This window comes from Canis lupus, chromosome 36 (assembly GCF_048164855.1).
Source record: "Canis lupus baileyi chromosome 36, mCanLup2.hap1, whole genome shotgun sequence".
NCBI classification, from domain to species: domain Eukaryota; kingdom Metazoa; phylum Chordata; class Mammalia; order Carnivora; family Canidae; genus Canis; species Canis lupus.
In genome coordinates, this window is record NC_132873.1 from 19713235 (window position 1) to 19739056 (window position 25822).

Sequence of the window (25822 nt, forward strand, 5' to 3'; positions counted from 1 at the left end):
AGAAGGGCTGAGTAGGAAAAGGAACCCCCACTGTGTGGATACCTCCCAGTCCAGAGGTGCATAGCTTTGGGAGCAGAGCACAGGCCCCTATTTGCTCTCTCTGCTGGATGCCATTGTACAGCAAACAACAAACAAATCTTTCTGGCTAGCACAGTATCCACCCCTTGAAAACACAAGAATCTCTCACATATCAGTCTCCACTCCTGCAAGATGCAATGAGGATAATGAACTGTTCTGCTACTTGGGTCTACCCAACTGTAGCATCACACAGATGCACATGTGCCCCCTGGGAAGAGATCTGAGTCTAGCTCAGGGAATATGAACGATGCCAAAAAGCCCAGTTCTGGGCCCAGTGTTTCCTAGAATCAACATTATTAAATGCAGCATCATTTTTGGAGGAAGCCGCACTCACACAACTCTGGTTACCCAGGTGGTGGGTAACAGGCCTGGGTCTCTAAAGACACTGGTCCCCCTCCCCTCTGTTGGAATATTAACACTCTAGGCAGGGAACCCTCAGCTCCTGAACCTGCATATCCAAGTCCCTGTGAAAGCAGGAAGAACAGAGAAGTTGAAGTGCCTGAGTAGCCTTTTTGTGATGTCCCAGAGTCTCCACTCTCCTCCATCAATCTGCGGCCTCTGGCAGGAAAGAAATCTCTCAGTAAGTCTAAGGATATAAAAGTGTGTTATCATCAGTCGGTTTGTGATGCACTAAGATCAATCAGAGTCTGAATTCAGCACTTTGGTATGTTTTCTGACTTCTAGCTCTGATAGGAAATGGAAGGGTCATTCTGCATTAACATCTTTGAACCAGTGCAAACCTCATCAGACAATTATTGTGACAAGATTTAAAAACCAATCCAGTCATCTCTACCTTGGGTGTCTTGATTTTCTCTGAGGGGTTCTCCTGGTTCTTCATGATAGTCCAGTTCATCTCCATTTTCCTATGATTTTAATACATAATAAAAAAAAGTACATAAGACAAAAATAAAGGCAAATACTCCTGTGGTCTGTGCCCTTTGGTAAAAGGAAATCCAGTTTTCTTAGTTGTTTTTTCTCCTTTTTGTCAACTTATTTTAACTTACAGTGTCCAAGAAGTCTAGTACCAGTGTGAATAGCCCTAAAGAGCCAGGTGGGCTTAGCTACAGTGTTGAGCACTACTGGGGTTTTAGTGGTACTTTTCTTTTCTTTTTTTTTTTTTTAAGGCAAATACAATTTGCTTTCTTTTTTTTTTTTTTTTTTAAAGATTTTATTTATTTATTCATGAGAGACACAGAGACAGAGAGAGGCAGAGACACAGGCAGAGGGAGAAACAGGCCCCATGCAGAGAGCCCGATGTGGGACTCGATCCCGGGTCTCCAGGATCAGGCCCTGGGTCAAAGGCAGTCACTCAACCGCTGAGCCACCCGGGCTGCCCTAGTGGTACTTTTCTTGTGGGAGGCTTGCCTATTCATGTACACAGGGTTCCATGCTGGCCTTAACTGGTTGGGGGGGAGGTTGTGGGGTGGTGGAGAAGAATGCCACACCCAAAAGCCAACTCTCAAAAGAAACAAGGTACCTCTAGGGACTTGATACATGACTGGTGCAATGATAGCAGATGCTGAAAGAATGGAAAAGGTGGGATGAATCAGAATCCCAAGGCCTTGAAGATGGGTAGATTAAGGGCTTTGGTCTCTATCTTGAGAACAAATGGAAGGTACTGAGGGTTTAAGGCAGGGAAGCAAAAGCGTCAGGTTGGCCTTCTGTCGAGTTTCCAGGATTACCATGGATATGGTTTCTTATCATATCTAATCCCCTCTTCCTTCTTTCTCCCAGTCATACAAACTGTGCAGTCCACAATCTAGAAGTCTCCATAACAGTGGTTCTCAACTCTGGCTGCACAGTTAGAATTATTTGCGGAACTTTAAAAGGTATGATTTCCAGGGGATCCCTGGGTGGCTCAGCGGTTTAGCGTCTGCCTTTGGCCCAGGGCATGATCCTGGGGTCCGGGGATCGAGTCCTACATCAGGCTCTCTGCGTGGAGCCTGCTTCTCCCTCTGCCTGTGTCTCTGCCTCTCTCTCTCTCTTTCTCTCTGTGTCTCTCATGAATAAATAAAATCTAAATATATATATATATATATATATATATATATATATATATATATATATATAAGTATGATTCCCAGTATTGACCCTCAAACAATAGTTAAACTTTCTGGAACTAGAGCATTTTTAAGGCTTCTTGGTTGATTCCAATATGTAGCCAAGACTGACAGTCACCATTGTCCTCTAGAGCATTATTAGAAGAGCAACTTGTTGGTAGCCAAAGTGATGTGGCAGGTAGTCAATGACTTAAGTAAAGCCACATGTGTCTGATGAAGCCAGCTCTTGGCCTTTGTCACTGGGATCTCTGCTGAATCCACAGCTTCATTTGAGTTATAGAGAAGGAACTAGATATGGAAAACCCTGGAAGTCTCTCCTAGGACTAAAGTTCCTCAATCTTTAGTGACAATCAATTTTTCCACCTTGTTATCAAATATCCATACTGCTTTGGGAAGAGACAATGAATTATCTGCTACTTTGTTTGACATTCTCTTCTTACTCTGGGGCTTTTTATCTTGTGTGTTTCTTACTGGTTAGCTTCGTGTTTGTAGCCAATGAGACATTCTGACATAAAAGAGCAAGAGCTGGGGTACCCGGCTGGCTCAGTTGGAAGAGCGTGTGACTTTTGATATCAGGGTTCTGAGTTCAAGCTACACGTTGGATGTAGAGATTATTTGAATAAATAAATTTTTAGAAAAAAAGAGCCAGAGCAGGTAAATTCTTTCTTTCTTTTTTGGCTTTTTAAGTTTATTTATTTATTTTTGTGATCCCTATAGTAATCTCTATAGCCAACATGGGCCTCAAACTCAGGACTCTGAGAGCAAGAGTCATATCATGCTCTTCTGAATGAGCCAGCCAGGTGCCCCTTAAGGTTTTATTTTAATTCCAGTTCATTAACATACAGTGGTATATTAGTTTTACATGTACAAAAAAATTAGGAATGCTTCCCAAATTTGTGTGTCATCTTTGTGCAGGGCCCATACTAATCCTCTCTGTATCATTCCAATTTTAGTACATGTGCTGCTGAAGTGAGCACAGTAATTTTCTTTCTTTTGTAGTTAGTTCTCATTTTGGAGAAAAAGTAGATTTGCCCTTAGTGTAGTAAAAAAAAAAATCATCCCTAAATAAATGGAAAGGTTTTTTGAAAAATTACAGCAGGAAAACTCACCTCAGTCATAATAAACTGCTAAGTTATAAGAGTAGAAAAGAGATAAACCGAAAGACAAGTTCCTGTTTATAAATCCTTTTAATCCAACAGGAAATTGGATTAAAAAGGAGAAACAAGTTTGCTCCTTTGGAAGAATTTCAAAGGCAACGATTAACCTTCAGTCTTAACAACATATAGCTATGAGCCTTTAGGGGCAAGAAATATTCTTCTCATTTCACAGATAGGGAGATGGAGGCAGAGAAATCAGGGACTCAAAAGAACATTCTTGCAGATCCCTGTTAGAAAAAGTAGTCTGAATTTGAAATTCTGTCTTTTGCTTAGAAAGCTATCAAAAAAACCTATGGTGTTTTAGATATATGAACATACGTAAGAAATGACATACACCTAAGGTCATTCACTGCAACAGATTTGAAACAACCTAAAAGTGCTACCAATCAAGGACTGGTCAAATAAATTATGGTAATTCACACAATGGAATATTATGCAACCATGAAAACACCTCTTTAAGAATTAACATAGAAAGAACTCCAAGATCTATTAAGTAAAAAGATGTAAAACTCTGAACAATGTGTATAATATTAAAATGTGTGTAAAATGTATGTCTGTGTATTCCTCTATGTGTACTGCCTTACATATGTGTACTACAGGTCAGGAAGGATACACAGGAAGCTAGCAACAGTGAAACCCAAGGGGCAGGGAACTGAACAGCTGACATACCCTTTTGTACTTATTTTTTCAAAAACCATCTGAGTGTATTTCAAATTCAAAATCTGAGTTAAAAAATTAAAACTACTAACATAACATTGTAGGCCATCTATGTATCAGTTTTAAAAAACCTAAACCAGGGATGCCTGGGTGCCTCATTCAGTTAAGCGTCTGCCTTTGGCTCAGGTCATGATCCCAGGGTCCTGGGATAGCGTCCCACATAGTCGTCAGGCTCTCTGCTCAGCAGGGAGTTTGCATCTCCCTCTCCCTCTGCCTGCCACGCCCCCCCCCCCACTTCTGCTCTCTGTGTCAAATAAATAAAATCTTTAAAACAAAACAAAACAAAAACCCTAAACCAAATAAAATGCAATTTGTCATTTTTAGTATAAATTACTATAAATGACTAAACCAAGTGATTGAAACACGTAATAACACTTGCTGAGTGAGCAAAACAACTGAAGGACTGGAAATTTGATCCCAGCTTGGTATTCTGGCCAAGTCATTTGCTCATCATCTGTTCACTTAGTGCATGAACACTGATTGAGTGTCATGTGCCAGGTCGTGTGTCAGGCATTGTGAGCTCCAAGCTGAAAGATCTACTTTTTTTTTTTTTTTAAGATTTTATTTTCTTATTCATGAGAGACACAGGGAGAGAGAGGCAGAGAAAGGGAGAAGGCAGAGGGAGAAGCAGGCTCCCCACAGGGAGCCCGATGTGGGACCACTGAGCCACCTAGATGTCCCTGAAAGATCTACTTGTAAACAGCTCACTGACTTGTGCAGAAACGATGTAAAACCTCAGCATTGCAATGCTGTGATAAATGCTGTGACAGATTATGACAGGTTTCTGCAGGACCTCACAGGAGGTGAAGCTTAAATTAGTCTGGGGAAGGCTTGTTTACAGGGGACATGGTGCTAAGTCTTGCAGAGAAGGGGAGGTAGGGTAGTTCCCCGCAGAGGAAGCAGCAATGTGCTGGTCTGGGGGTAGCTTGGTGTGGCTGCAGTGCACGGACAAGTGTGAATTAGATATGGGCCAGATATTGCAGGTTGCAGTACAGAGTTTAAAGAAGGATTGATTTGTTATATTTTTCTATTTCTAAAATAAATACAACTTTGATGCTAGGATTTAACTAGAAAGCCAATAGGGATATGGTAAGGCATTTCAAGTAAACCAGTGATAGGACTGAGCTGTATTTAGAAAGAGCACTGACAGCAGTGTGGTCCTATAGGACGGGAGTGAGTGGGGATAGTAACAAACACTCTGTAAACATAAACTGTAGCACTGAAACCAGACACAGGACATAGTTGCCTGAATGGTTGGGATGTGGGTCCTGGAGACAGACTGCCTACCCTGGAGGCCCTGACTTCTACACTCCATGCCTTAGAGATCGTGGGAGCTACTCAGACTCTGAAACTTGGTTTCTTCAACTGACAGGGGCTGGGCCAGGTGACCTGAAGTTCTCATCCCTTCTTGTAGAATCTTCCACTAGTCTTGCCCACTACCCTCATGCACATAGGCCTACATCAGGCTTTCACGAGGAGCTTCCAGGAGAATGGAGGAGCCTAGGATGCCAGAGTCAGAGGTGGGGCTCCAGTGGGCCTGCAGGCAGCTACATGACCTATCTTTGAACCTCACTCTATCTGTAAAATGGGAGTCATAATAAATATTTGTACAGGCTTCTTCTTGAAAGGCTTATTTAGGAAAATACATTTGGAAATTCTGTGTAACATACCACAATACATGCATCTAAATGTCTAATTTCAACACCTTTTAAAAAAAAAGATTTTATTTATCTATTCATGAGAGACACACACAGAGAGAGAGAGGCAGAGACACAGGCAGAGGAGAAGCAGGCTCCCCTCAGGGAGCCCGATGCGAGACTCGATCCCAAGATCCTAGGATAATGACCTGAGCCAAAGGCAAATGCTCAACCCCTGAGTCACCCAGGTGCCCCCTCAACACCTTCTTAATAACAAAAGAAAGTCAATATCATTTAAGAGTTTTAGTATATATGCTGCCAAAGTGAGCACAGTATCTTTTAAGAGTTTTAACTTCAGGGACGCCTGGGTAGCTCAGTGGTTCAGTGTCCATCTTTGGCTCAGGTTGTGATCCCAGCATCCTGGGATTGAGTGCTGCATTGGGCTCCCGACAGGGAGCCTGCTTCTCTTTCTGCCTGTGTCTCTGCCTCTCTCTGTGTGTCTCTCATGAATAAATAAAATCTTAAAGAAAAAAAAAGTTTTAATTTCAAGGTAGTACAATTTTTCTTGTGTATTATAAAGATCCCACATGTTTAATAATGAAAACCAATTTATGAACATTGTAAGTTATCTGTGCTTTTGAGATTAAGATATATTATTAAGCTGCCTGTGTAGCTTACTTGGTTGGGCATCTGCCTTCAGCTTGGATGAAGCTGCTGGGATCCCAGCATGCTGGGATCGAGTCCCACATTGGGCTCCCTGCTCAGTGGGGAGCCTGTTTCTCTCTCTGCCCCTCCCCCTGTTGGTACTCTCAAGTAAATACATAAAATCTTAAAAAATATATCTATCTATCTATCTATGTATATATATATAGATAGATAGATAGATATATAAAATTAAGTCTCTGCTCCTCTCCTAGGGTCTGAAGCCACAACTAAGATGTACAATTAAATTCTTCACAGGAACAGTAAACTGACCTCGTCAAGATCAGGCATTGTGGGTATTGTGGGTTTTGTGGCTTTGAGTCCTAGCTCCCTCTGCTGGCAGCCATGTCACCAATCATCAGCTCATTTTACCAGTCCCGTTTCCTCATCTGTACAGCAGAGATTGGCACACTCACCAGGAAGGAGGTAGGAAAATTAAGTAAAGCTCTAACATGTGAGGGGCCTGATCCTATGCAGGAATCAATGAATGTTTGTTCCTTTCTCCTTTATGAGTTGAATCTTTTGTAGGTATGAACATTCTTTTAAGTTATTATTTCATGTAATTCTTGCCTCACTGTTGAGAGGCAGGGATGGAGATGCCAGTATTACTATTTCCATTTTACTAAATAGGAAGCACAGTCCCAGAAGTGTTACAAGGTCACTCATTTGGGGTCTGCAGTGAGGCTTTATGGCAGATGGCTGAAAACACAGGCTCTGGAGCTAGGCTGTCTTTATCTTGTTTCTGTCACTTACTAACTGTAGGACATTTGGGGAGTTACTTAACCTCCCAATGCCTTCATTTTCTCATCTGTAAAATGGGATGTTACCTATTTCTTATATTTGTTTTGTGAATTAAACAAGTTCTTTTTTTGTTGTTGTTGAATTAAACAAGTTCTTGCATGTAAAATTTGGAACAGAGTCTGGCACAGAGTAAGTACTCAGTAATGTCAGCAATTATGATTATTTGTATTTCTTTCCATTCCCCTGTTCTGCCTCAATATTTTTATCTTCTACCCTCATCCCCTGAAATGTGCAACGCTTTCTACATGCACCAGGAAAAATGAATGAAATGCCCTGTGGATAGGCAGGAAATGCATAAATGACATGTGTAGAATGAGCTGGTTTCTATAAAGCTCTACATGCTGAAGACAGGACTTTCTTTTTTTTTCTTTCTTTTTTTAAGATTTTATTTATTCATGAGAGACACAGAGAAGCAGAGACACAGGCAGAGGAAGAGGCAGGCTCAAGGCAGGGAGCCCAAAGTGGGACTCGATCCCAGGTCTCCAGGATCAAGACCTGAGTTAAAGGCAGATGCTTAACCGCTGAGCCACCCAGGCGTCCCTGAAGACAGGAGTTTTCTCTGTTTGAATTCACCATCCTTTTCTACACAAGACCTGAGATTTGTCCTTTTCTACAATACTTAGGATTTCCTAAGAATCCAGGAGCTACCATGTCAAGAAGGGGAAGGTTTACCTAAGGAGATCTTTTAACACTGAACATTCCCAAGAAAAGGTGTCATCTTTTGGGCAAGGACAGTTTGGGAGTCAGAAAGCCTACTGTGTGCTCTGTGAGTCCTCTGTAGAAGCAGGCAAAATTACAATTTCTGTGAGTGTTGCACAGGGTGGACGGGAACGTGGGCCTTAGGGATGACAATGCCTTCCCCTCTATAACATGGCGCCAACATTGCTGAACAGAAAGTGTAACCCAAAAGCATTGTGGACACTAAATGAACAAAAAATTATTGTAAAATTCTACACTCTAAATTCTGTAATTTCTAGATGCTCCATAAATATAGTTATCTCATTTCCATAGTAATTACCACCTTTGAACATACTATACATGTTGCCTAGGGCAGGACAAGGATCTTGGTCTCTTTTGTTTGCTGATGTATTTCAAATGCTCAGAGAGGGCCAGAGACACAGTAGGTAGTAGATGTTCACTAGGGATTGAATGAGTGAATAGTGATGATGTACATCTTATCCCATCCTGGGAAGTACCAACCATAATTCTTTAGGCCCTAAGGGGAGAACTAAACTGATGCTAAGGAAAAAAAAAAAGGTAGTTTCATTATTATAAGTATTTTGGACTGAATTGTGTTCCTCCAAAATTCATATATTGACCTCTACCACCAGTACCTCAGAACGTTATTGTATTTGGAGATACAATCCTTAAAAACTTAAAATGAGGGATCCCTGGGTGGCGCAGCAGTTTGGCGCCTGCCTTTGGCCCAGGGCGAGATCCTGGAGACCCAGGATTGAATCCCACGTCGGGCTCCCGATGCATGGAGCCTTCTTCTCCCTCTGCCTATGTCTCTGCCTCTCTCTCTCTCTGTGTGACTACCATAAATAAATAAAAATTAAAAAAAAAAACAAAACTTAAAATGAGGTGAGCTCATCATCGGAGTGGGCTCTAATCCAATATGACTGGTGCCCTCATAAGAAGAGGTGATTAGGACATAGACACACACAGAGGGAAAACCATGTGAAGATATAGGGAGAAGATGGCCACCTATAAGCCAAGGAGAAAGGCCTCGGAGGAAACCAACTTTGCCAACTCCTAGGTCTCAGACCTATGGTTTCCAGAATTGTGAGAAAATAAATTTCTATTGTTTAAGCCACCTAGCCTGTGGTACTTTGTTTGGTGGCCCTAGCAAACTAATATAAATAACAAATTAATTAATTTGAGGGGTGCCTGAATGGCTCAGTCAGTTAAGCATCTGCCTTCAGCTCAGTTCATGATCCTGGAGTCCTGGGATTGAGCCCTGCATCAGGCTCCCTGCTCAGTGGGGAGTCTGCTTCTCCCTCTACCCCTCCCCCTGCTTCTTCTTTCCCTAATAAATAAATACAATCTTTGAAAAGAATAATTATTTTGAATACTTTTAATGATTTTTTTTTTCCTGTCCAGAATCATTCTTTCTTACTGTGGTTATAAGGACCCTGTTTCTCCTTTTTGAGACATTCCCCCCACTCCACTTTTTGTCCCTGTAACTTCAGGTTGGGTCATTTAGTGTATTTCAATTTCCGGCTACAGTGATTCATTTGGGCATGGGCATGTGACCCAAGCTGGGCCAATGAGATTTAGTTCCAGAATAATCTAGAGAAGTCAGTGACCACCTTGCTACACGGGGAAAGAACCTATGTAAGAGAGGAAACAGAGGAAAACTGAGCCTAGCCATGGAGTGAGATAGATTTGGGGCAAATACATGACTCCTTATCAAAGCCCCACATTGCAGAGTGAGGATTGGAACAGCCCAGAGAAGATGTAACCTGAGAATTCTAGATTAGCTGACGTTAGGAGGGTGACCCTCATGACCTCCTAAATCTCTGACAGTTTACAGCATTGGATGGTGCCACCGTCATGAACCCTGCATGTATTTGGTTTCTTCTGTTTCCGTTTTTCCTAGTCACTTCTTATCAAGGGCCTGGGGTGTTGTTCTCTAGGGTAGTACAAAGAATTGGAGATCCTTCCATGGCAAACTTTGCTTTGTTCCTGATTAGTTTCTTTTACTCCCTGATCATTTATTTCCAGTTCGTTCAGCTCTTAGTGGGGCAAAGAATGGACAAGAAGAGGACCCTAAGCCAGAGGGCTGTTGGATAAGAAGAGGACCCTAAGCCAGAGGGCTGTTGGACAAGAAGAGGACCAATTTATGGGACATTCAGTGAACACCTTCCATGTGCCAGGCACTGTGTTAGATGCTGGGGCAGGAGAGACTATCGCAAAGCTGGAAAAATGACATTCCCCTCGCCCCACCACAGGAACTCTCAGTACCCTTAACTAGTTATGATGCTGAGCTTAGGAGAATAATGAACTCTTAGGAAACAGAAAATAAGGTCAGACATCCAAAGAAGATATGCAGTTGACTTGTAAATAGTTACCAAGAATCAGTCTTCTCCTTCAGTCAGAACACCAGCTCTACCCAGTCACAGTGATAAAACAGTAACAATTATTTTAGCTACTGTCAAGATAAAATGAATTATATTTGCTTGTTTTATGAGGTAGTTCAAGGTTATCCTTTCTCCTCTCTTTTCTCTGTCCCCCACCACCCAAACCAGACACCCAACTGATTTGTCCCCGATGGCTGGCTGTGATTACTGTCCTAATTTGTTCTTCCTTCATCTGCTACAAACTGCCTATTTTCTGTCCCTTCTGATAAAGCAGGAACTCTGAGGGACTTCTGAAGCTGTTTTTGTACCATGCAGAAATGTATTAACTGGAATGCCTGTGTATGTGTCTATAAAACCCCTCGTCTTCTCAGTGTGAGATCACCTTCAGGAACGGCGTCATGTCGATGTGCAGCTTGCGCGTGTAAAATTCTTTTCTGTTTGAACATATCAGCCCTTTATTTATACAACTTTGAGGCTCTCCTGTCTTCTGAGCTGCTGCCTCCAAGGACTGCTGGGCTCCCTGTGAAGAGAAGCAGAAAGCCCAACTTTCATAGGAATGATATACAGTGCGACAAGAGCTAGTCTAAATCCCCAAATATTTATAGAAAGTAATTTTTCATCGTTGGAACACTAGTCATAACACCTATTTTTACCATTGAAGACACAGGGGACCCAGATGTATAGAGGATAATCCAAGACTTATTAATTCATACCTGGGATCAGTATAATGGGAAAGGGGGAAAAAGGGCCTTCCTGTGTTTCAGGATTGTAATCATTTTATTTAATCTTCCCAACAACCCTGTTCTTGTTATTCCCATTTCACAGATGAGGAAATAGGGGCTCTGGGAGTTACTTAATGTAACTTGACCAAAGCCAAATAGTTGGTAAATGGCAGAGCTGAAATCACCATCTGCCCCAGGCTCCCCCACCCTCCACCTTTTAAAAAAGATTTTAATTATTTATTTGACAAAGGAAGAGAGAGAAAGAGAGCACAAGCAGGGAGAACAACAGGCAGAGAGAGAAGCTTACTCCCCCCGGAGCAGGAGTCCTATGCAGGGCTCCATTCCAGGACCCTGGAACCATGACTTGAGCTGAAGTCAGATGCTTAACCAACTGAGCCACCCAGGCGCCAACCCCCACCCCAGACTCCTTTTTTAATGAGAGCTTTTCAATGCTTCCACAAATGGTTATCAAATCTACCTTGCAGATAAAGTTATAGTAAAATTCCAGTTTATTTGCAAGCTTATTTGATGTGTTAGGAAGAATGATTTGAACAAATCTAGCAAGAGGGAAGGAAGAATGGAAGGCCCCAAGGTCTCTTCAATCTCTTGGGCTGTGTTCTCTTCCTGTTACCACAATATGCAAATTATGTCATGTTTCAGAGCACAACAAAGTTTGATCTGAAGTTGCTTTCTAGCCCATGCTCCATATTGCAACGTAGGCGATCTTTCTAAGATGCAAAGTAGACCACACCAGTCCTCTCCTCTGCTTAAAACATTAAAAGACCCTTGCCCTCAGTGTGATGGCTAACCTTGCCCTGCTTGCCTGGCCCTGGACTATCTCTTCTGCCTCATTCAGTCATTCAACAAATATTTACTGAGTCCCTTCTCTATGCCCAGTATGGCAGATACAGCACTGCAAGAAGCAGACAGAAGTCTCCACCCTCGTGAAAACTGTACATACATTCTATTGGGAGGGAAGAGATAACAAGGAAATGGAACATAAGTTATGTCTGCCAGTGATTCGTGATATGAAGAAAAATAAGGCAGTAAGGGGAGTAAGGAGTAGCTGGAGATGGGAGTTGAGGCTGCAATTTTAAGCAGGGTACTTGGGGAAGGCCCCATAAGAAAGTGATGTTTAAGCAAAGCTCTGAAGAAGGCCTGGGAAGGTTCTGTGGGGCTTCCTGTAGGAACTGTTTACCACACTGTGGGAATAGCAAGTGCAAAAAGCTACCACTAACACGGTCTTTCAGTTCCTGGAGCAATTCCCTTCCCTTTCCTGGGAACACATTCCTCTCCTTTAATTCCTCCTCAGCCTTCACGTCTGGCTCATCTGGGCCTTCCATGACGTCCCACAACATGGAGCACTTCTCCCATGGCCCACAATGATGCTCATGCTGTGCAGCCAACTTGCCTCCCCACTAGACGACAAGCTTCATGAGGGCAGGTACCATGATTGTGCCGTTCCCAGGTAATAGCAGTGTCTGGCACAGGGTCTGAAACAAATATACACTTGACAGGTATTTACTGAACGAAAGAGTAACAATCACATTGGGGCAAGCTACATGTTATGGCCCAATTCAGTTAAAATGGGGAAGGCCAGTGAAGGCGCCTTTACAGGATGTATTGACCTCCAGAAGCTAATCCTCTGCACAGCATTGGCTCCTCATTCCCAAAGAGGAAAGTTATTTGTTACTTTTCAGGGCTGATTTGCTGGGGTCACTAGTATGCCATGAGATCACCCTGGGTGTGGATTTGATCATTTCCATATTTTCTAGGAGACTAAATCTCTCTGGGCCATTATAAACTCCCTGTCCTACAACATTTATATTAAAGTATTAGTGATGAATTAACAGTTGGGTCCCCACAAACAGCCGTCATTTTGATGAACATCTCCACCCTTTTGAAGTGTGGCTAAAGACTTTTCTGGACAAACACATGTCCAATTTTTTGTCATTTCAGTCATTTTTCTGATTAGCTTCTCAGAGTGAGACAGCCTCTCCCTATTTCTAGATCAAATGAAAACATTCGGTCCAAGCTAGAATCATATGAAAAATTTGAAGCAGCTTTCTAGCTTCCAAAATCATGCATGAATCACTGGGTGCAATAATAGAAATCAGACAATACTGATTTGAGGGAAATTTCTCCATTATCTTCAAGAGAAGATTTTGTGTTAGCTCAGAGGACAAAAGCATAGTCACAGCCAGTTCAAATGGCTAGAATTACTTTCTTATGTGGGGCTCAGATTGAAGAGTAGGGAGTTGCGAGGCTTCGAGAAGAGTCCCTCCAAGTCATCTGACCTGTAATCTTTTTTTTTTTTTTCTTAAGTAGGCTCCACATCCAGCGTGGAGCCCAATATGGGGCTTGAACTCATGACCCTGAGATCAATCCTGGGCTGAGATCAAGAATCCAATGCTTAACCAACTGAGCCACCCAGGTGCCCACGTGGCCTGTACATCTTTTGATAAAACAATTCTCTTAATTGTGTGGCTCATCTCCTTAACTTTAGAGGCCATGAATTCTCACTTGATGGAATGTCATCAGTGAAGGTTCTATAGTTACTGGAATTTTGTAAAGAACTGTTTTTACTTATTACTACATTCAAGTGTTCTAACAAATAAATGATAGTGAAAGGGGCTTTGGAGATGGGAGGCAAGAAAAGATTAACTATATAAAAAGGATTCTAGGAGGTAGTGAGAAGAGGAAAAAAAAAGTCAGAAAGTAAAAACCAGGCAAGAAAGCCATGTGTTGGGATGGGTTTTCATTTATTCATCAAGCTGGTATTTATTCAGTGATACTGTATGTGTCAGACATACACATACATAGCAGGATGATTTTAGATAGTGTTAAGTCTATGAAGAGAATGAAACAGTATAGGATGGAGGTTGGTGAGCAGGGGTGGGACTAGCCTTTGGGTGATGTGGGAAGATCTTTCTGAGATGAGCGGAGTGGAGAGCTAGGTGATAAGAAGAAGTCGACCATGGGAGGATCTATCTTTTGCACACAGTGTAGCCCGTATCTGATTATTTAGAGGTAAAACCAGGCAGGAGTCCTCTGAAAAGGAAAGTGGAATTCCTGATTTCTAGGCCTGTTCTGACCAGCCCTCTGGGCTCCATCCCTGATCCTGCAAGGCACACTTCTGTTTTCTGGGTGGGACAGCAATCATAATTACACTTGCAACTCTTGGGCTATTTTGAGAGCAAAGAAGCAGAATAAATAGTAAACAGGAGTCAAAATAGCTGAAGATGCATAAAAGGGAAAAGAAAGCAGAAGGATAGATGGTGGAAGGGAAGGAAAATGGAGGAACTAGTTGAAAGCAGAGATGCCTAAAGCTTTTTTGTTTCTTTCCTGTGCAGACTTCATTGGACAAGATTACAAAACTGGTCAAAACCCACCTACACTGTAACTACTTTAATATTTTCATGTTCTGCTAAAAAACACCTGAGAGCCTTTCTTTTCAGTAAATGAAACAATAAAGATTAATGAGTTAATTTGGTAAAGCTGATTTGAATTGCACAGAAGGTGTTGCGTAAGTACTTGGCATTTAAAAAGTTATCTGACATTTAAAAGGAGATGGCTGTTAATGAATTCAAGAGCTAATCTTATACTCTGACAGAGAGAGCCATGGAAAATCCAGGATTATTATCTTGCTGTAAACATAATGTGATTCAGTTGAAAGCCAGAACAAAAGAGAGCTATGGGCTGTAATACAAATATCCACAAGTGCACATATATAATGTAGTGAAACTTAGAGGATGTCCATTAAATAAATGCCATTTCCTTTCTTGCTCCTATAATATTTGAGCCACAAACTTAAAAAAAACCCTTCTCTCCAATAGTTTTTCCTCCTCCTTTCAACTTGTATATTTTGAAGAGTCACCACCATGGGTTGGCTCTACAGTCATTGGAATGACTTACCTTAAGAAGGAAAGCAGATTCTAAACTCAATCAGCTAGATCTCCACCCATGGGTCCCACAGAGCCACCAAAGATACAGATCTGTCCTGCAGGCATCTCTCAGACCCTCCTCTTTACTTCTCCCACTCCTTTCTAATTGGGGTTCCCCATCTCCCTAGCTGTGGCTTAATGGCTCCAAGAAGAGCTATTGTCCCTCATTAAGGAGGCTGCAACACTCTCGCTGTCTAACTGCCTCCCACGCAGCTCACAACTTCATTCTGCCTGAGAGAAAGCTGCCAAGAGTCTCTGGGAACCTGTGGGCAGGCTGAGCTGGAGGAAGAAAACAGAAGGAAGGAGGGCCTTTGTAGCCAAGATCTGAAATATGCTGGGGCACACACCCCATCATTATCTTAATGCATGGAGAGCAGGGTCGGGAGGCCTTTGCTGAAACCCTTATGTGGTCTATCAAGTTGTCACATCAAACCTCTGTGCACACAGGGCATTTGTCCCCTCCTGTGAGCAAACAAAAGGAAAAGAGCCAGGCTCTCCTCTGGATCACCAGGCCCCCCTCCTTGGCTGAGAGTCTGTCCCTCCACTTTCCTGGGGGTTGGGGAGACTCTGAATCCCAGCAGGAATGGAGAGATCTGAGAGATTTAGTCACAGGAGGTGGGGAGGGGTGAAGAGGGCTAGGATTCTGAGCTTCCCCCTCACCATGCGCCCTGCTGGGTAGGTGGGGACCAAATCCTGGAAAGAGCCACTCCTGCCAGGGCCATGGGCTGAAGGATCTGGCTAGTTCCCCAGTACTTGGCCTTCTCAGGCCCTGTTATTTCTTGCCCATGGAAGCCTGTGGAACTAAAAGTGGGCAGTAGGAATGGGGGCACAGTGGGAGCTGAGAGGAGAATGGAGCCCTGTAGTGCTCCCTATGACTGGGCTGCTTGGGGAGGGATCTGAGTGGACCATGGACTTCATATATGCTAACACTCAGGGTAACTGGGAGGGGACCCAGCCTGTTCAAGGTCAGACACCCTAGCTGGCCCGAGGTCCCCTTCTGAGACCTTGTCTCTGTCTAGGTTTCCCTGGCCTGGAGGAGCAGAAGACCTCTAGTCTTTAGGAGGCCAGAGAGAACACCAGGATCTCTATTCAATAAACTCGTCTGCCTGCATGGCCTCTTTCTGAGGAGAAAGGAGCCTAAACCATGGGCTCCTTCCACTCATCACAAGTGGGTCCAGTGGTCCATGTGCCTGTCACCTGGGTTCATCCTGTCCATCTCGGCCACCTAACATCCTGGCCCACTTTTTCTGTTCTAGAGGCAAAATTGGTGCTGGTGAGATGGGCTGAAGGGATGGATAGTTTGCGGAGGGGCTCTGCAAGGAGGCACAGCCAACAGATGGTTTGGTTGGAAGCCACGGAAGAGCCTTCTCACTTCCCTTCCTGGCACAGATTTTGGTCTCCATCCACTTTTTTATGCCTCAACTATACGAAAGGAGATTGTATATTCTCCTGAGGGTTTAACAAATTAGTCTAATAGCTAGCAAACTTAGATTAGGAAGAGAAACACTGCAAGCTCCAGTCTCAGCTTTAGGGACTTGTGCCACGTCATTAAGCTTTTTGTGCCTCAGTTTCCCTACCTATACAATGGGGCCAACCAACCGCACTGTTCCCCTCAGGGAGCATTTGAATAATGAAACCCAGCACATCTTAATTCCACAGGCTTCTACTATCTGGAAGTAAATCTTATCCGTGAGTTCTAATTGATATTGTCTTCAGTTTAATTAAGTGCTTTGTTGACACAACAGAATCATTGTTTATCTGGCTTAGCAGGAGCTGGAGGAGAAAAACTTTAAGCCAAAATAGTGATCTCTTTTGCCTCAGGGGAGGTAGAAACTAGCTTTTTCTGTGAGGGGGTGTCTGGCTGTCTTCAGGCTGGAACTTTGCCTGTGTTTGAGAAATGACGCATCCTATTTTAGGCTGGGAGATGAGAGGTGGTGGGGTGCAGGGTGGGAAATCTGAACAAGTCCCTACCTCCTTCTAATCCAACACTTTAACCCAAAACTGTGTGACTTCCTTGTTATTGCTGGGTCTGGTGTGACTTTTCCAAGCTGACAGCCAATCGAGAGACAGGGAAACTCAACTTGCAAAAGGATCCCACTGTAAAAGGTCATTTAAAATCAGTCGATTTTCACTACGAAAAGAAATGATACCCATGTTGCTTTGATTCCCACACTGGCCCATGAAAGTTTATCTAACTCATAATTTAGCTGGACTAAAAAGCTGAATTAGCCCTGGAAGTGCTGGGACAGCACAGGGCTTGAAGAAGAGAAACAAAGATCTCCTTTCCTTTTCCTTCCCTCCCACTCCCTTCCTTTGGGCCCTCTGGTCCTCTGGCCTCTAAGTTTTCCTGGGCAGCCCTGTGCTGGGGGATAGGGGTGGGCCCTGCTGGAAACAGGGCTTCTGGCTCCAAAATTCTCTGCCTCCCTCTGCCCTCCACCCCGTCCCAGGCTTTCAACCCTGTTTCCTTATGTGCAGGACAGAAAACAAGAAAAAAAAAATTCACAATGAGATATGATAAACCCAAAGGAATCTCTAATAGGTAGAATTGTAAGCAGTGAAACAAAATCCAGACAGCATAGAGGATATTTGGTTGGGGGGATATCTGCGCTTGGGGGCTGCGGGGCGTGTGAGGGGGGAAGGGGAAAATGGTAGGTAGACTGGCTCACAGTCCTTTAAATTATTCCTGCTTTTCAAGCTTCTCCTTTTCCACATCTGACCTTTTAGATGGTATACAAGCTCCGAGTTCTGTTTTATAGTGGCTTTCAAGCAGAGAACAGGGGAATAGAATACTTTACTATTATAATTTATTGGGATTGCTTAGTGACAAACATTGTGCTAATCCCTTTCCATATGTTATTTCATCCAATTCTTGTCATGACCTCATAAGGGACATATTATTATCCTTCATAGATCAGGAAATTGGGTCTCAGAGAGGTTAAATAACCTGCCTGAAACCACAGCAGCCAGTTGGGAAGAAGCTGGGATCTCAATGCAGCTTTGTGGGATTCCCAAACCAGCAGGCCTCTTTGTAAGTGCAGGTCACAGGCACTTACAAAGAGGGGTCTCTGTCTGTTGTGACATCTGCTTCCTCATCTGTAAAATGGGGATAATAACTGTACCTATTTCCTAGGGATATTGTAAAGATTAAGAGAGATAATAATCCTGCACACAATAAACCTCAAAAACACTGGCTGCTATTATTATTTAAAGAGACCCTTTCAAAAAAAAAAAAAAGAGACCCTCTCAAGATAATGGGGAGATAACTGTGGATATTTATAATATGATGGAGGTTCATTATACTATTCTATTTTTGCATGTATTTGAAATTTTCCATAATAAAAAGAAAAGAACAGAAATCAAGGAGGCACATCCTACGTCTGGTTGGAATCAGCGCCGATAACAGATCAATACAGACTTCTTGGAATAAATGATAGAGTGAAAATTTAAAAAAATGAAAGCCTTGGTTTTGTAATTAAAAACAAACCCCTCTCAGTAAATTATTCTTAAATTGTCAATGGAGTTTTGGGCTGACAAAATAATGTGGGTGAGGTTGAACCAGAAGTTGAAGTTTGCTTAGATCTTCAAAAAACCTTTGAATCAAGCGCCACAATCAAAACTATTTAGAAAGCCAGGGAGGAAGAAAAAGGGAAATGAGTGGGGAGAGGGGAAGAGGAGAGAGAGGGGACCACCATGGAACCTGGGGAAATTCTGTGCCATGCCTTTGAAAATGAGAAATAAAAGGTGGGGAGCACAGCCTACTTCTCTGGATGGGGGGGGGGGTGCAGACTGTTAATTCTCTTAGGAATCAGTAATACGCCCAATCTTACTTATCAGCCTCAAAAAGATCTCCAGGAAGGATGCCTAGTGACATCTCCTATCTGCACATGACCCAGGGAGTGTAACACCAAATTGTGCCAACCAACAGCAGGAAGTATCTAGATATTGTGTGAGTTGTTAGAGAAATGTCAGCTGAACTTCCATATCATTATCACTGGAAATAAAACAAGTGCAATCTCTACGATTTTAACAAATATTATTTGGAGGATTATAAGCTTTTCTACCCAGAACATGGTTCTTAATATCAACTGAAGATTAATTTGTCAATTTTTTCCCCAGTATCTACCATGTGCCAAGAACTGTGCTAAATACAGGAGATACAAAGGTGAATAAAGCAGAGGGAGTCTGCATTTAAGGATTAGTAGCTTGCTCTTTTAGATATCTGCCAAAAATTTCAACAGAAGGCAGGGTACGCCTCAGAAGGACACTGAAACAAAGGTTACCTTTGTACCCGTTTGTACAAAAACTTAGTGTGTCTACAGGTGGGTTTTTGTGTGGGTTTTTTTTTTTTTGTCCTGCAAGAGGAAGGCTGAAAGGAGATATGAACACCATCTGTGAAACCACCAAGGAAACAGATGGGGTAAACATAGGTTTATTCAACCTAAATCCTAGTGTGCTAGAATTACAGGCTACTCTTTGAAATCCCAAAGAGGCACATTTTGGACACCTAAGATCAAATATGAATTCATGCTCTTAAAAACTCATGAAACCTGAACTTAAGAGATAATATAGGTTGAAATAGAAGTGATTTTGTGAAATGGGAAAAAGGAGACATAATTCCAGTTTAACAGGATTTTTAGGACACTACCAAAGTTCTAATCCCCACAAGGCAACAAAACGAAACTCAAGATAAAGCATGTGAGAAAGGATGTTTGCTTTCCTTAACAAAGGGAGAAAACTGACAATGTGAAAACTGGTGAGATAGTTTCTTTCTTATTTTAAACAAAGAGATGCAGTGATTCTTGGGAAATCTAATTAAGGTTTGAGTTTGTACTTTAACACTCTTTACTGACAACCTCTCTTCCCTGACAGCTCTATAAACCAGTGGACTAAGGACCCTTCTTGCTCCAAGCTTACATGGCTGGATCTGGGTGGACAAGAGAGTTTCATAGTTTGAGATATTAACTTTTCAGAAAAAGAGGCAAATTCATTGTCCTCCAAAGTCTAAGGTCAGAGGGATAAAACGCTGAAAAGGGATTGAGATCCTTTTTTTTTTTTTTTAATTTTTATTTATTTATGATAGGCACACAGTGAGAGAGAGAGAGAGGCCGAGACACAGGCAGAGGGAGAAGCAGGCTCCATGTACCAGGAGCCTGACGTGGGATTTGATCCCCGGTCTCCAGGATCATGCCCTGGGCCAAAGGCAGGCACTAAACCGCTGCACCACCCAGGGATCCCAGGGTTGAGATCCTTAAAAGGAGAATTCTGGTGGCCCTGTCCAACAATTTGATAAAAACTTAATAATTTTATCTAACAGTAGTTAAAAGATAATGGCACTGTAGTGTTAACCTTTGTTTAACTTGCTTTATACGTGTTGACTGTGACTCCTAGATCATTTTAAGTCAGGCTTGAATAAAAGCAGTTTTCCGCTTGATTCATTTCTCCTTCTTATAGGCAGAATTTTGGAAGGAAAAAAAAAGCAGCGAAAAACAAGAAGACAAACTAAAAACAAAACTTCAACTCAACGAAGCTCTAATTTCAAATTAGCAAGACTGCACTTTTTTTGCATGCATTATTTGCAAGTTTTTTCCTCATAGATACATTTATTATATATTTACATAGCTGCAGTTCTAGTTAACATCACTTTGATTTCCATGATTTCCACTTTTAAAATGTAATCTCAGCTGGGGGTTATTCCCCCCCCAATCCCCCAGGGGACATTTGGCAAGCTCTGGAGATATTTTTCATGGTCACAACTGGGGGGGGGGGGGGGGGCTGTGCAACTGGCATCTTCCGGGTAAAGGCTAGGGACGCTGCTCAACATCCTGCAATGTATAGGAAAACTCCCCACGACCAAGAATATCTGGCACAAAATATTGATGGTGTGGGGGCTGAGAAACGAGGAGTATTAAATCACAGTTTCTGGACAGCTCGGGAGGCCCAGCGATTTAGTGCCTCCTTCAGCCCAGGGCCTGATCCTGGAGCCCTGGGATGGAGTCCCATGTCGGGCTCCCTGCGTGGAGCCTGCTTCTCCCTCTGCCCGTGTCTCTGCCTCTCTCTCTCTGTGTCTCTCATGAATAAATAAATAAAATCTTAAAAAAAAAAATCAGTTTCTAGTATGAACAAGCATCGTTTCTCAATGAATTAAACCTTTCATTGAGAGGGATAGGTCATAATTAAGTTAAATCATTTCTCTCATGTTGAACTATTAGGCTGTTTCCAATTTATCCTTATTATAGATAATGCTGCAGTGGACATCTTCAGTCACTTTTTTTTTTTTTCAGCTGGATTATTTCCTTAGAACGAATTCCTAGGAGTCAGAAATACTGAATAGATGAGTTGGAATATTTTTTCATGCTTCACAAGTAATATTGCCATTTTGCTTAACCACTGGATTAAACCAAATTACAACCCGCCAGAAGTGTGTAAGCGTTCCAGTTTCAGCAAAACAAAGGCACAACTGGGTGTCACCATTAAAAAAATAAAAAAGAAAAAGAAAAAAGAAAAGTGAGAGGAGGCATACATCCCAAATATAAAATGGTACCTCCTGGTTGTCTCAATCTGCGCGTAAATCACCACTCAGGATAAATATTTTTCCAAACTTGTTTTCTGTTGCTATTATTTTTGACATACGTTGTTTATTACGTCTTTTACTTATTTATCTCACTCGTTCTCAATGTTTTTCTTGTAAAATTCAACGTCATCTTCATGGAGCATAGACAGTGCAGACATAGTGCTGCCGTGGTGAACACAATTTTTAAAAAACTTTTTTTTTTTTAAGTTTTGCTTTTTCTGCGCCTACAGCATAGATATGTTAACGTCTCCTGCTGGAATTTTCATTTACGATTTTAATACTTTTTTTTAGGTGCTGGTCACCTCACCCAACCTGCAGCCTCTACAGAGAGGCCCTGGGGAAGCGGAGAAGCTTCTCGAGCGATTGAAGTCAGCCACCGCCGTAAGAGCAGCCCTTGGTCGCCGACGGTCCGCGGGAACTAATTTCTCTTAATCAAATGAAAGGCCCGAGGAGGAGCCACGAGGCAGAAAGGAAGCTGAGTGTGAAGGAGGATACCAAGTCCTGTGAGGAGGCCGAAGGACCCGCATTAATAGGGGGGCATCGTACCTTTAGGACTTCAGAACTGGCAAGGCTCCATGTGCAGCTATTAATATGCAAAAAATGCCTTCATAAATACTTGATTCTGTTCACAGTGGGGAGGCAGCTCATTTGAAAGAGGAAATGGGAGCTTGCAGTTGAAACATGTCTGCTTGTCTCCTTTTTCTTTTTTCACTGCCCTTTTCATCTGCGCGTTCGCCCTCGCAGTCTCTTCCCCCTCTTGCGGCGGCTCAGCCCGCGCCTCCGCCTCCCAGGAAGTCGTGGCGGGCGCTGCGGCTCCCAGGCCTGCGTGCGGAGCCGCCCGGGGGCCTGCGCGGCGGCGGCGGCGGCGGCGGCGCGGGGCGGGCGGCGCGGGGCGGGCGCCTCAGGCGCGGGCCGGCGGGCGCCTCAGGCCTCCGCGCTCTTCCGCCGCGCGCCGCCGCCGTTTCCAGTCCGGCCGCTAGGGGGCGGCCGCGGGCGCCCTCCCGCTGCCGGGGCCTCCACCCGCGAAGCGGGGCGCGCCTGGCTCGCCCCCTCGGCACCGCGCCCCCCGCCCCGTCAGGGCTTGTTTCCCGCATCTACGGGTGACTTGCCGTGAAGACGTGCTGAGGCCCAGGCGGCCCTCCCTGGCTTTGGTGGCGTGTTTCCCCGTCCCCGCAGCTGGCGCAGCGACACAGAAGCGCAAGTGCTTTAGGTGACCCCACTGCGCCCCGCGGCCAGCGCCCCGTGGGGCGAGGGAGAGGCCGAGTCGGGGAGGGGCTCATGGGAGGGAGAGAAAAGTAGAAACTGATGCGGATGCAGATCAGCCTTGGGTGCCCCCCCCCCCCAGCTGCCTCACCCTGCAGGGAGCCCACTGGGTTTGCCCGCGGCCCATCAGGGCACGGAACTGAAATCTGCTGGGCACAAATTTGTTTCTAAATCCTTTCCAGATGCTTTATAGTCAACATGAAATTAGTCGTTTGCATGGAGTCAGTTGAGGAAGTAGTTACAATTTTAGTCGGTGATTAATCTAATAAAGGGCCATTAGCCTCCAGAAGGGAGGGGTGGGAGCCTCCTCCCCCTTCCTCAGCCTCACCCCCACTCTCCCTGTGTTTAGGGGCTGGCGGGGCTCCCTAGACGGTCTCCTCGGATGCCTTTCCTTTTGGGGCCCACTTGAAAAGGAGGTAAGACTACTTGCGACTTGGACAAACCCACCGGTTCTGTGGGGGAACAACGGCCCTCTTCACGAAAGAGGCCCCCGAAGTTCGCAGAGTGAGCCGGTCGGCCACAGCTTCACAGGGGAAGCCTACGTACGATTAGAGTTTAAGGCCCTCGGTCTGGTGCGCCCCCTTTCTGACTGCAAGGTTAATAATTCGGTCTAGGGCTTAATTTGACAGGACTGAGCCACTCTTTTATGGCAGGTGATATTAGGTCTCCTGAAATACAGGCAGGGGAGCTGTGTGAATTTGGAGCATGTTTAGGGTTATGTGAGGCATCTGCAAGGCCTTTGGAATTGTGGAATTATCAAAATATAGCATAGTTATATTTTCCTTAGTCACAGACTCTCTTAAAAAAGAAAACCTTCTAGATCCCTCATAAAGGCTTCAAAGCAGGAATGCAAAAAAAAAAAAAAAGAAGAAGCAAACGTTGGTTCAGTGGTTCCTCAGTAGCAGGAAGGGTCAGCTCAGCTGTGTTTTACCTCAGCAGAGGCCTGGCCCAGGCCTGGGGTTCTAACAGTGAGAGTTCAGGTCCTTCCTCAGAACCCAGCTAGGCACACACAGGAAAACAAAACTACTTTTATTATTATTGTTTTTTAATGAATGTGTGGCCAGAGGAGAAAGCCGGGCTGTGGCAGGAAGCCAGGGATAAGGGAGGTCATGCCCTCCTCTCCTAGCCCAGGCTGTCGCCCAGCAGGAAGAGACCTGAGAGTGCCCTGGAGCTGTGCTGCCTCTCTTCAGGTTCTCTGAGACCCTGGGGACAGCTCTAAGAATTCCCCTGAGTTGTCTCTCTAGAGTGAATTTGAAGAGTCCCAACCTCAAAGCTTCAAATAAAGGAACAAACTTAGAAATATTTGTGAATGTGCATCCTTGAAACGCTAATAGATATTTCTGACCCATCCAAATGAAGCATTTGTCTCCTTTCTTCATAGTATCCTTACATTTATTTCCCTTGATTGTTACTCTTCCCCCTCCCCATTGGAATAAGAGTTGAATGGGAAAAAATGGACCCTTTAGCACAGAGTCTTAGTGCCAGCTGCCTTGATGGATGATACCTTTCTGTGTTTCCTTATTCCCTTTTTGACTTTGCAGAAGTCAGGGAAAGGCTGATTCAACTCATTCAGGCACACGAAGAGCCACACAAAACAGCCCAAGTTGAGCTGACATTCCAAGGAACCTCTGTGATTTTATAATCCACTTGTCTCATTTTATTGATGAGGCAAATGAGGTCCAGAGAGATGAAGACTCTCACCCAGGGTCACACAGCAAGCCAGCACAAGAACCCAACATCCTGCCTCCCAGTTTCATGCTGTTCAGTCAATACTGTACCTGCTTCTCTGGCTTTTGGGTCAAAGGTGAGATTTCATTAAGATTCGTGAGAAGATAGGTTCTGGATTCAGTGTTTGCTATGGTGAAAGTCACAGAGAAAAAAGATTAAAGTTGTCAGATCTAGGTCTCATTAATTTTTTTATATACTATATACATACACATCCAGGTCATGTGTATAAGATTATAAACACACACCTATGACATTTGAATTTACTCGCCAAACAACATCTGTACCCTCTATAAGCACCATCTAAATACCATGTTATGTTGAGAAGTTATATTCAAATTTCTATTTTTCTTGTCTTGGTTGCTCTTTCAAAGAAAAAAGTAAATTCTTTGTGCTACGAAAATTCAGATAAAGCTGGAATTAAAAAGGAAATATTGATGGAAAAAAATCTGCTGATACTGTTGAATATAAATTTTGCATGATTGTACTTCACTGAAGTAGGAAAATGCTTCTGCAACCTTCCAGATAGAGAGATCAGAGATTTCCCTTTTCCCTTCTCATGTGAGGGGGCTACAGGAGAAGTGGAAACATAAAACAAAGGCAAAGGCCAAAGTAGGGCTCGTGAGAGGGGACAAAGGAAAATTGCGGAGGTTGCCATGAAGCAGGTGCCATGCAGACAATGTGGTGTTACTCTGCATGACTGTCCTCCGTGGTTGCATGACCACTGCCCTCCACAGATATGGAAACTTAGGTTGTAGAACAAGTGAGGTTTTCAGAAATGATTTGAGCCCAAGACTCCAACCCCATGCTGCAAAAGGATAGGATTTATTTTGTTTTCCTTTTTATTCCTAAGAAAGTGAATTTAATGTTTATAAAGGAATGTTTATTTGAGAACAGATTTAGCTAAGCACGTGGCTCCACTGACAAGGGTTTTAGTCTCTAGTGTGGGTGGAGTGTCCAACAAAAAGTTATTTCTATGCTTGCTACTTTTAAGAGCCCATGGCATCTTTGTCTCTTTGACCTGAAGCTTCTACTCATTCCTTGTGGGCTGACCTTTCCTTTTCTGTTGTTTCTCAGCTGTCCTGTTCTTGTTTGAAAGGACAGATTTAAACAGCTGGGGAAACTGAGGCCCAGAGAGTGGTTTCAAGAGATTGGCTTAAGGCTAGTCCTTGAAATAGTGTAAGACCAGAACCTGAACCCAAATCTCCTGACTTAGTATCTAATGCTTTCCCTTCCACATCACACTCCTTCCATTAGCCTCACTTGAGCTTGCCACATCACAGCTGCTTGGCCATGATCCATCCTTTGGACAAATCCAGCCCAGCAGAATTGTGTTGAGAGGAGGTTCACTTCACTGTGGCT

The 25822-nt window shown here is 43.5% G+C and overlaps 1 protein-coding gene, 1 long non-coding RNA gene and 1 other non-coding gene across 15 annotated transcripts in view; 1 reads left to right on the forward strand and 2 right to left on the reverse strand.

Annotated features, from left to right (window-relative positions):
- Positions 1-25822, reverse strand: part of KIAA2012 (KIAA2012 ortholog) — a 130364-nt gene that overhangs the window by 51766 nt on the left and 52776 nt on the right. For all 10 annotated transcript variants that reach the window (XM_072812716.1, XM_072812717.1, XM_072812723.1 and 7 more), the window contains 3 exons: positions 24514-24590; positions 10618-10755; positions 872-941 (listed from right to left, as the gene is read on the reverse strand). In XM_072812716.1, coding sequence (XP_072668817.1) covers positions 872-941; positions 10618-10755; positions 24514-24590 — 285 coding nt within the window. The remainder of the gene's footprint in view (positions 1-871; positions 942-10617; positions 10756-24513; positions 24591-25822) is intronic.
- On the reverse strand, positions 3009-3115 carry LOC140625916 (U6 spliceosomal RNA). The gene has a single exon (XR_012025185.1). It is a non-coding gene; the product is annotated as a U6 spliceosomal RNA (small nuclear RNA).
- LOC140625452 (uncharacterized) overlaps positions 22411-25822 on the forward strand; it is a 172917-nt gene continuing 169505 nt past the window's right edge. Inside the window, exons 1-3 of one of the 4 annotated variants that reach the window (XR_012024787.1) lie at positions 22411-22682; positions 23085-23151; positions 24277-24539. This is a non-coding gene — a long non-coding RNA (uncharacterized lncRNA). The remainder of the gene's footprint in view (positions 22683-23084; positions 23152-24276; positions 24540-25822) is intronic. The other 3 variants (XR_012024788.1, XR_012024789.1, XR_012024786.1) reach the window with 3 other exon arrangements.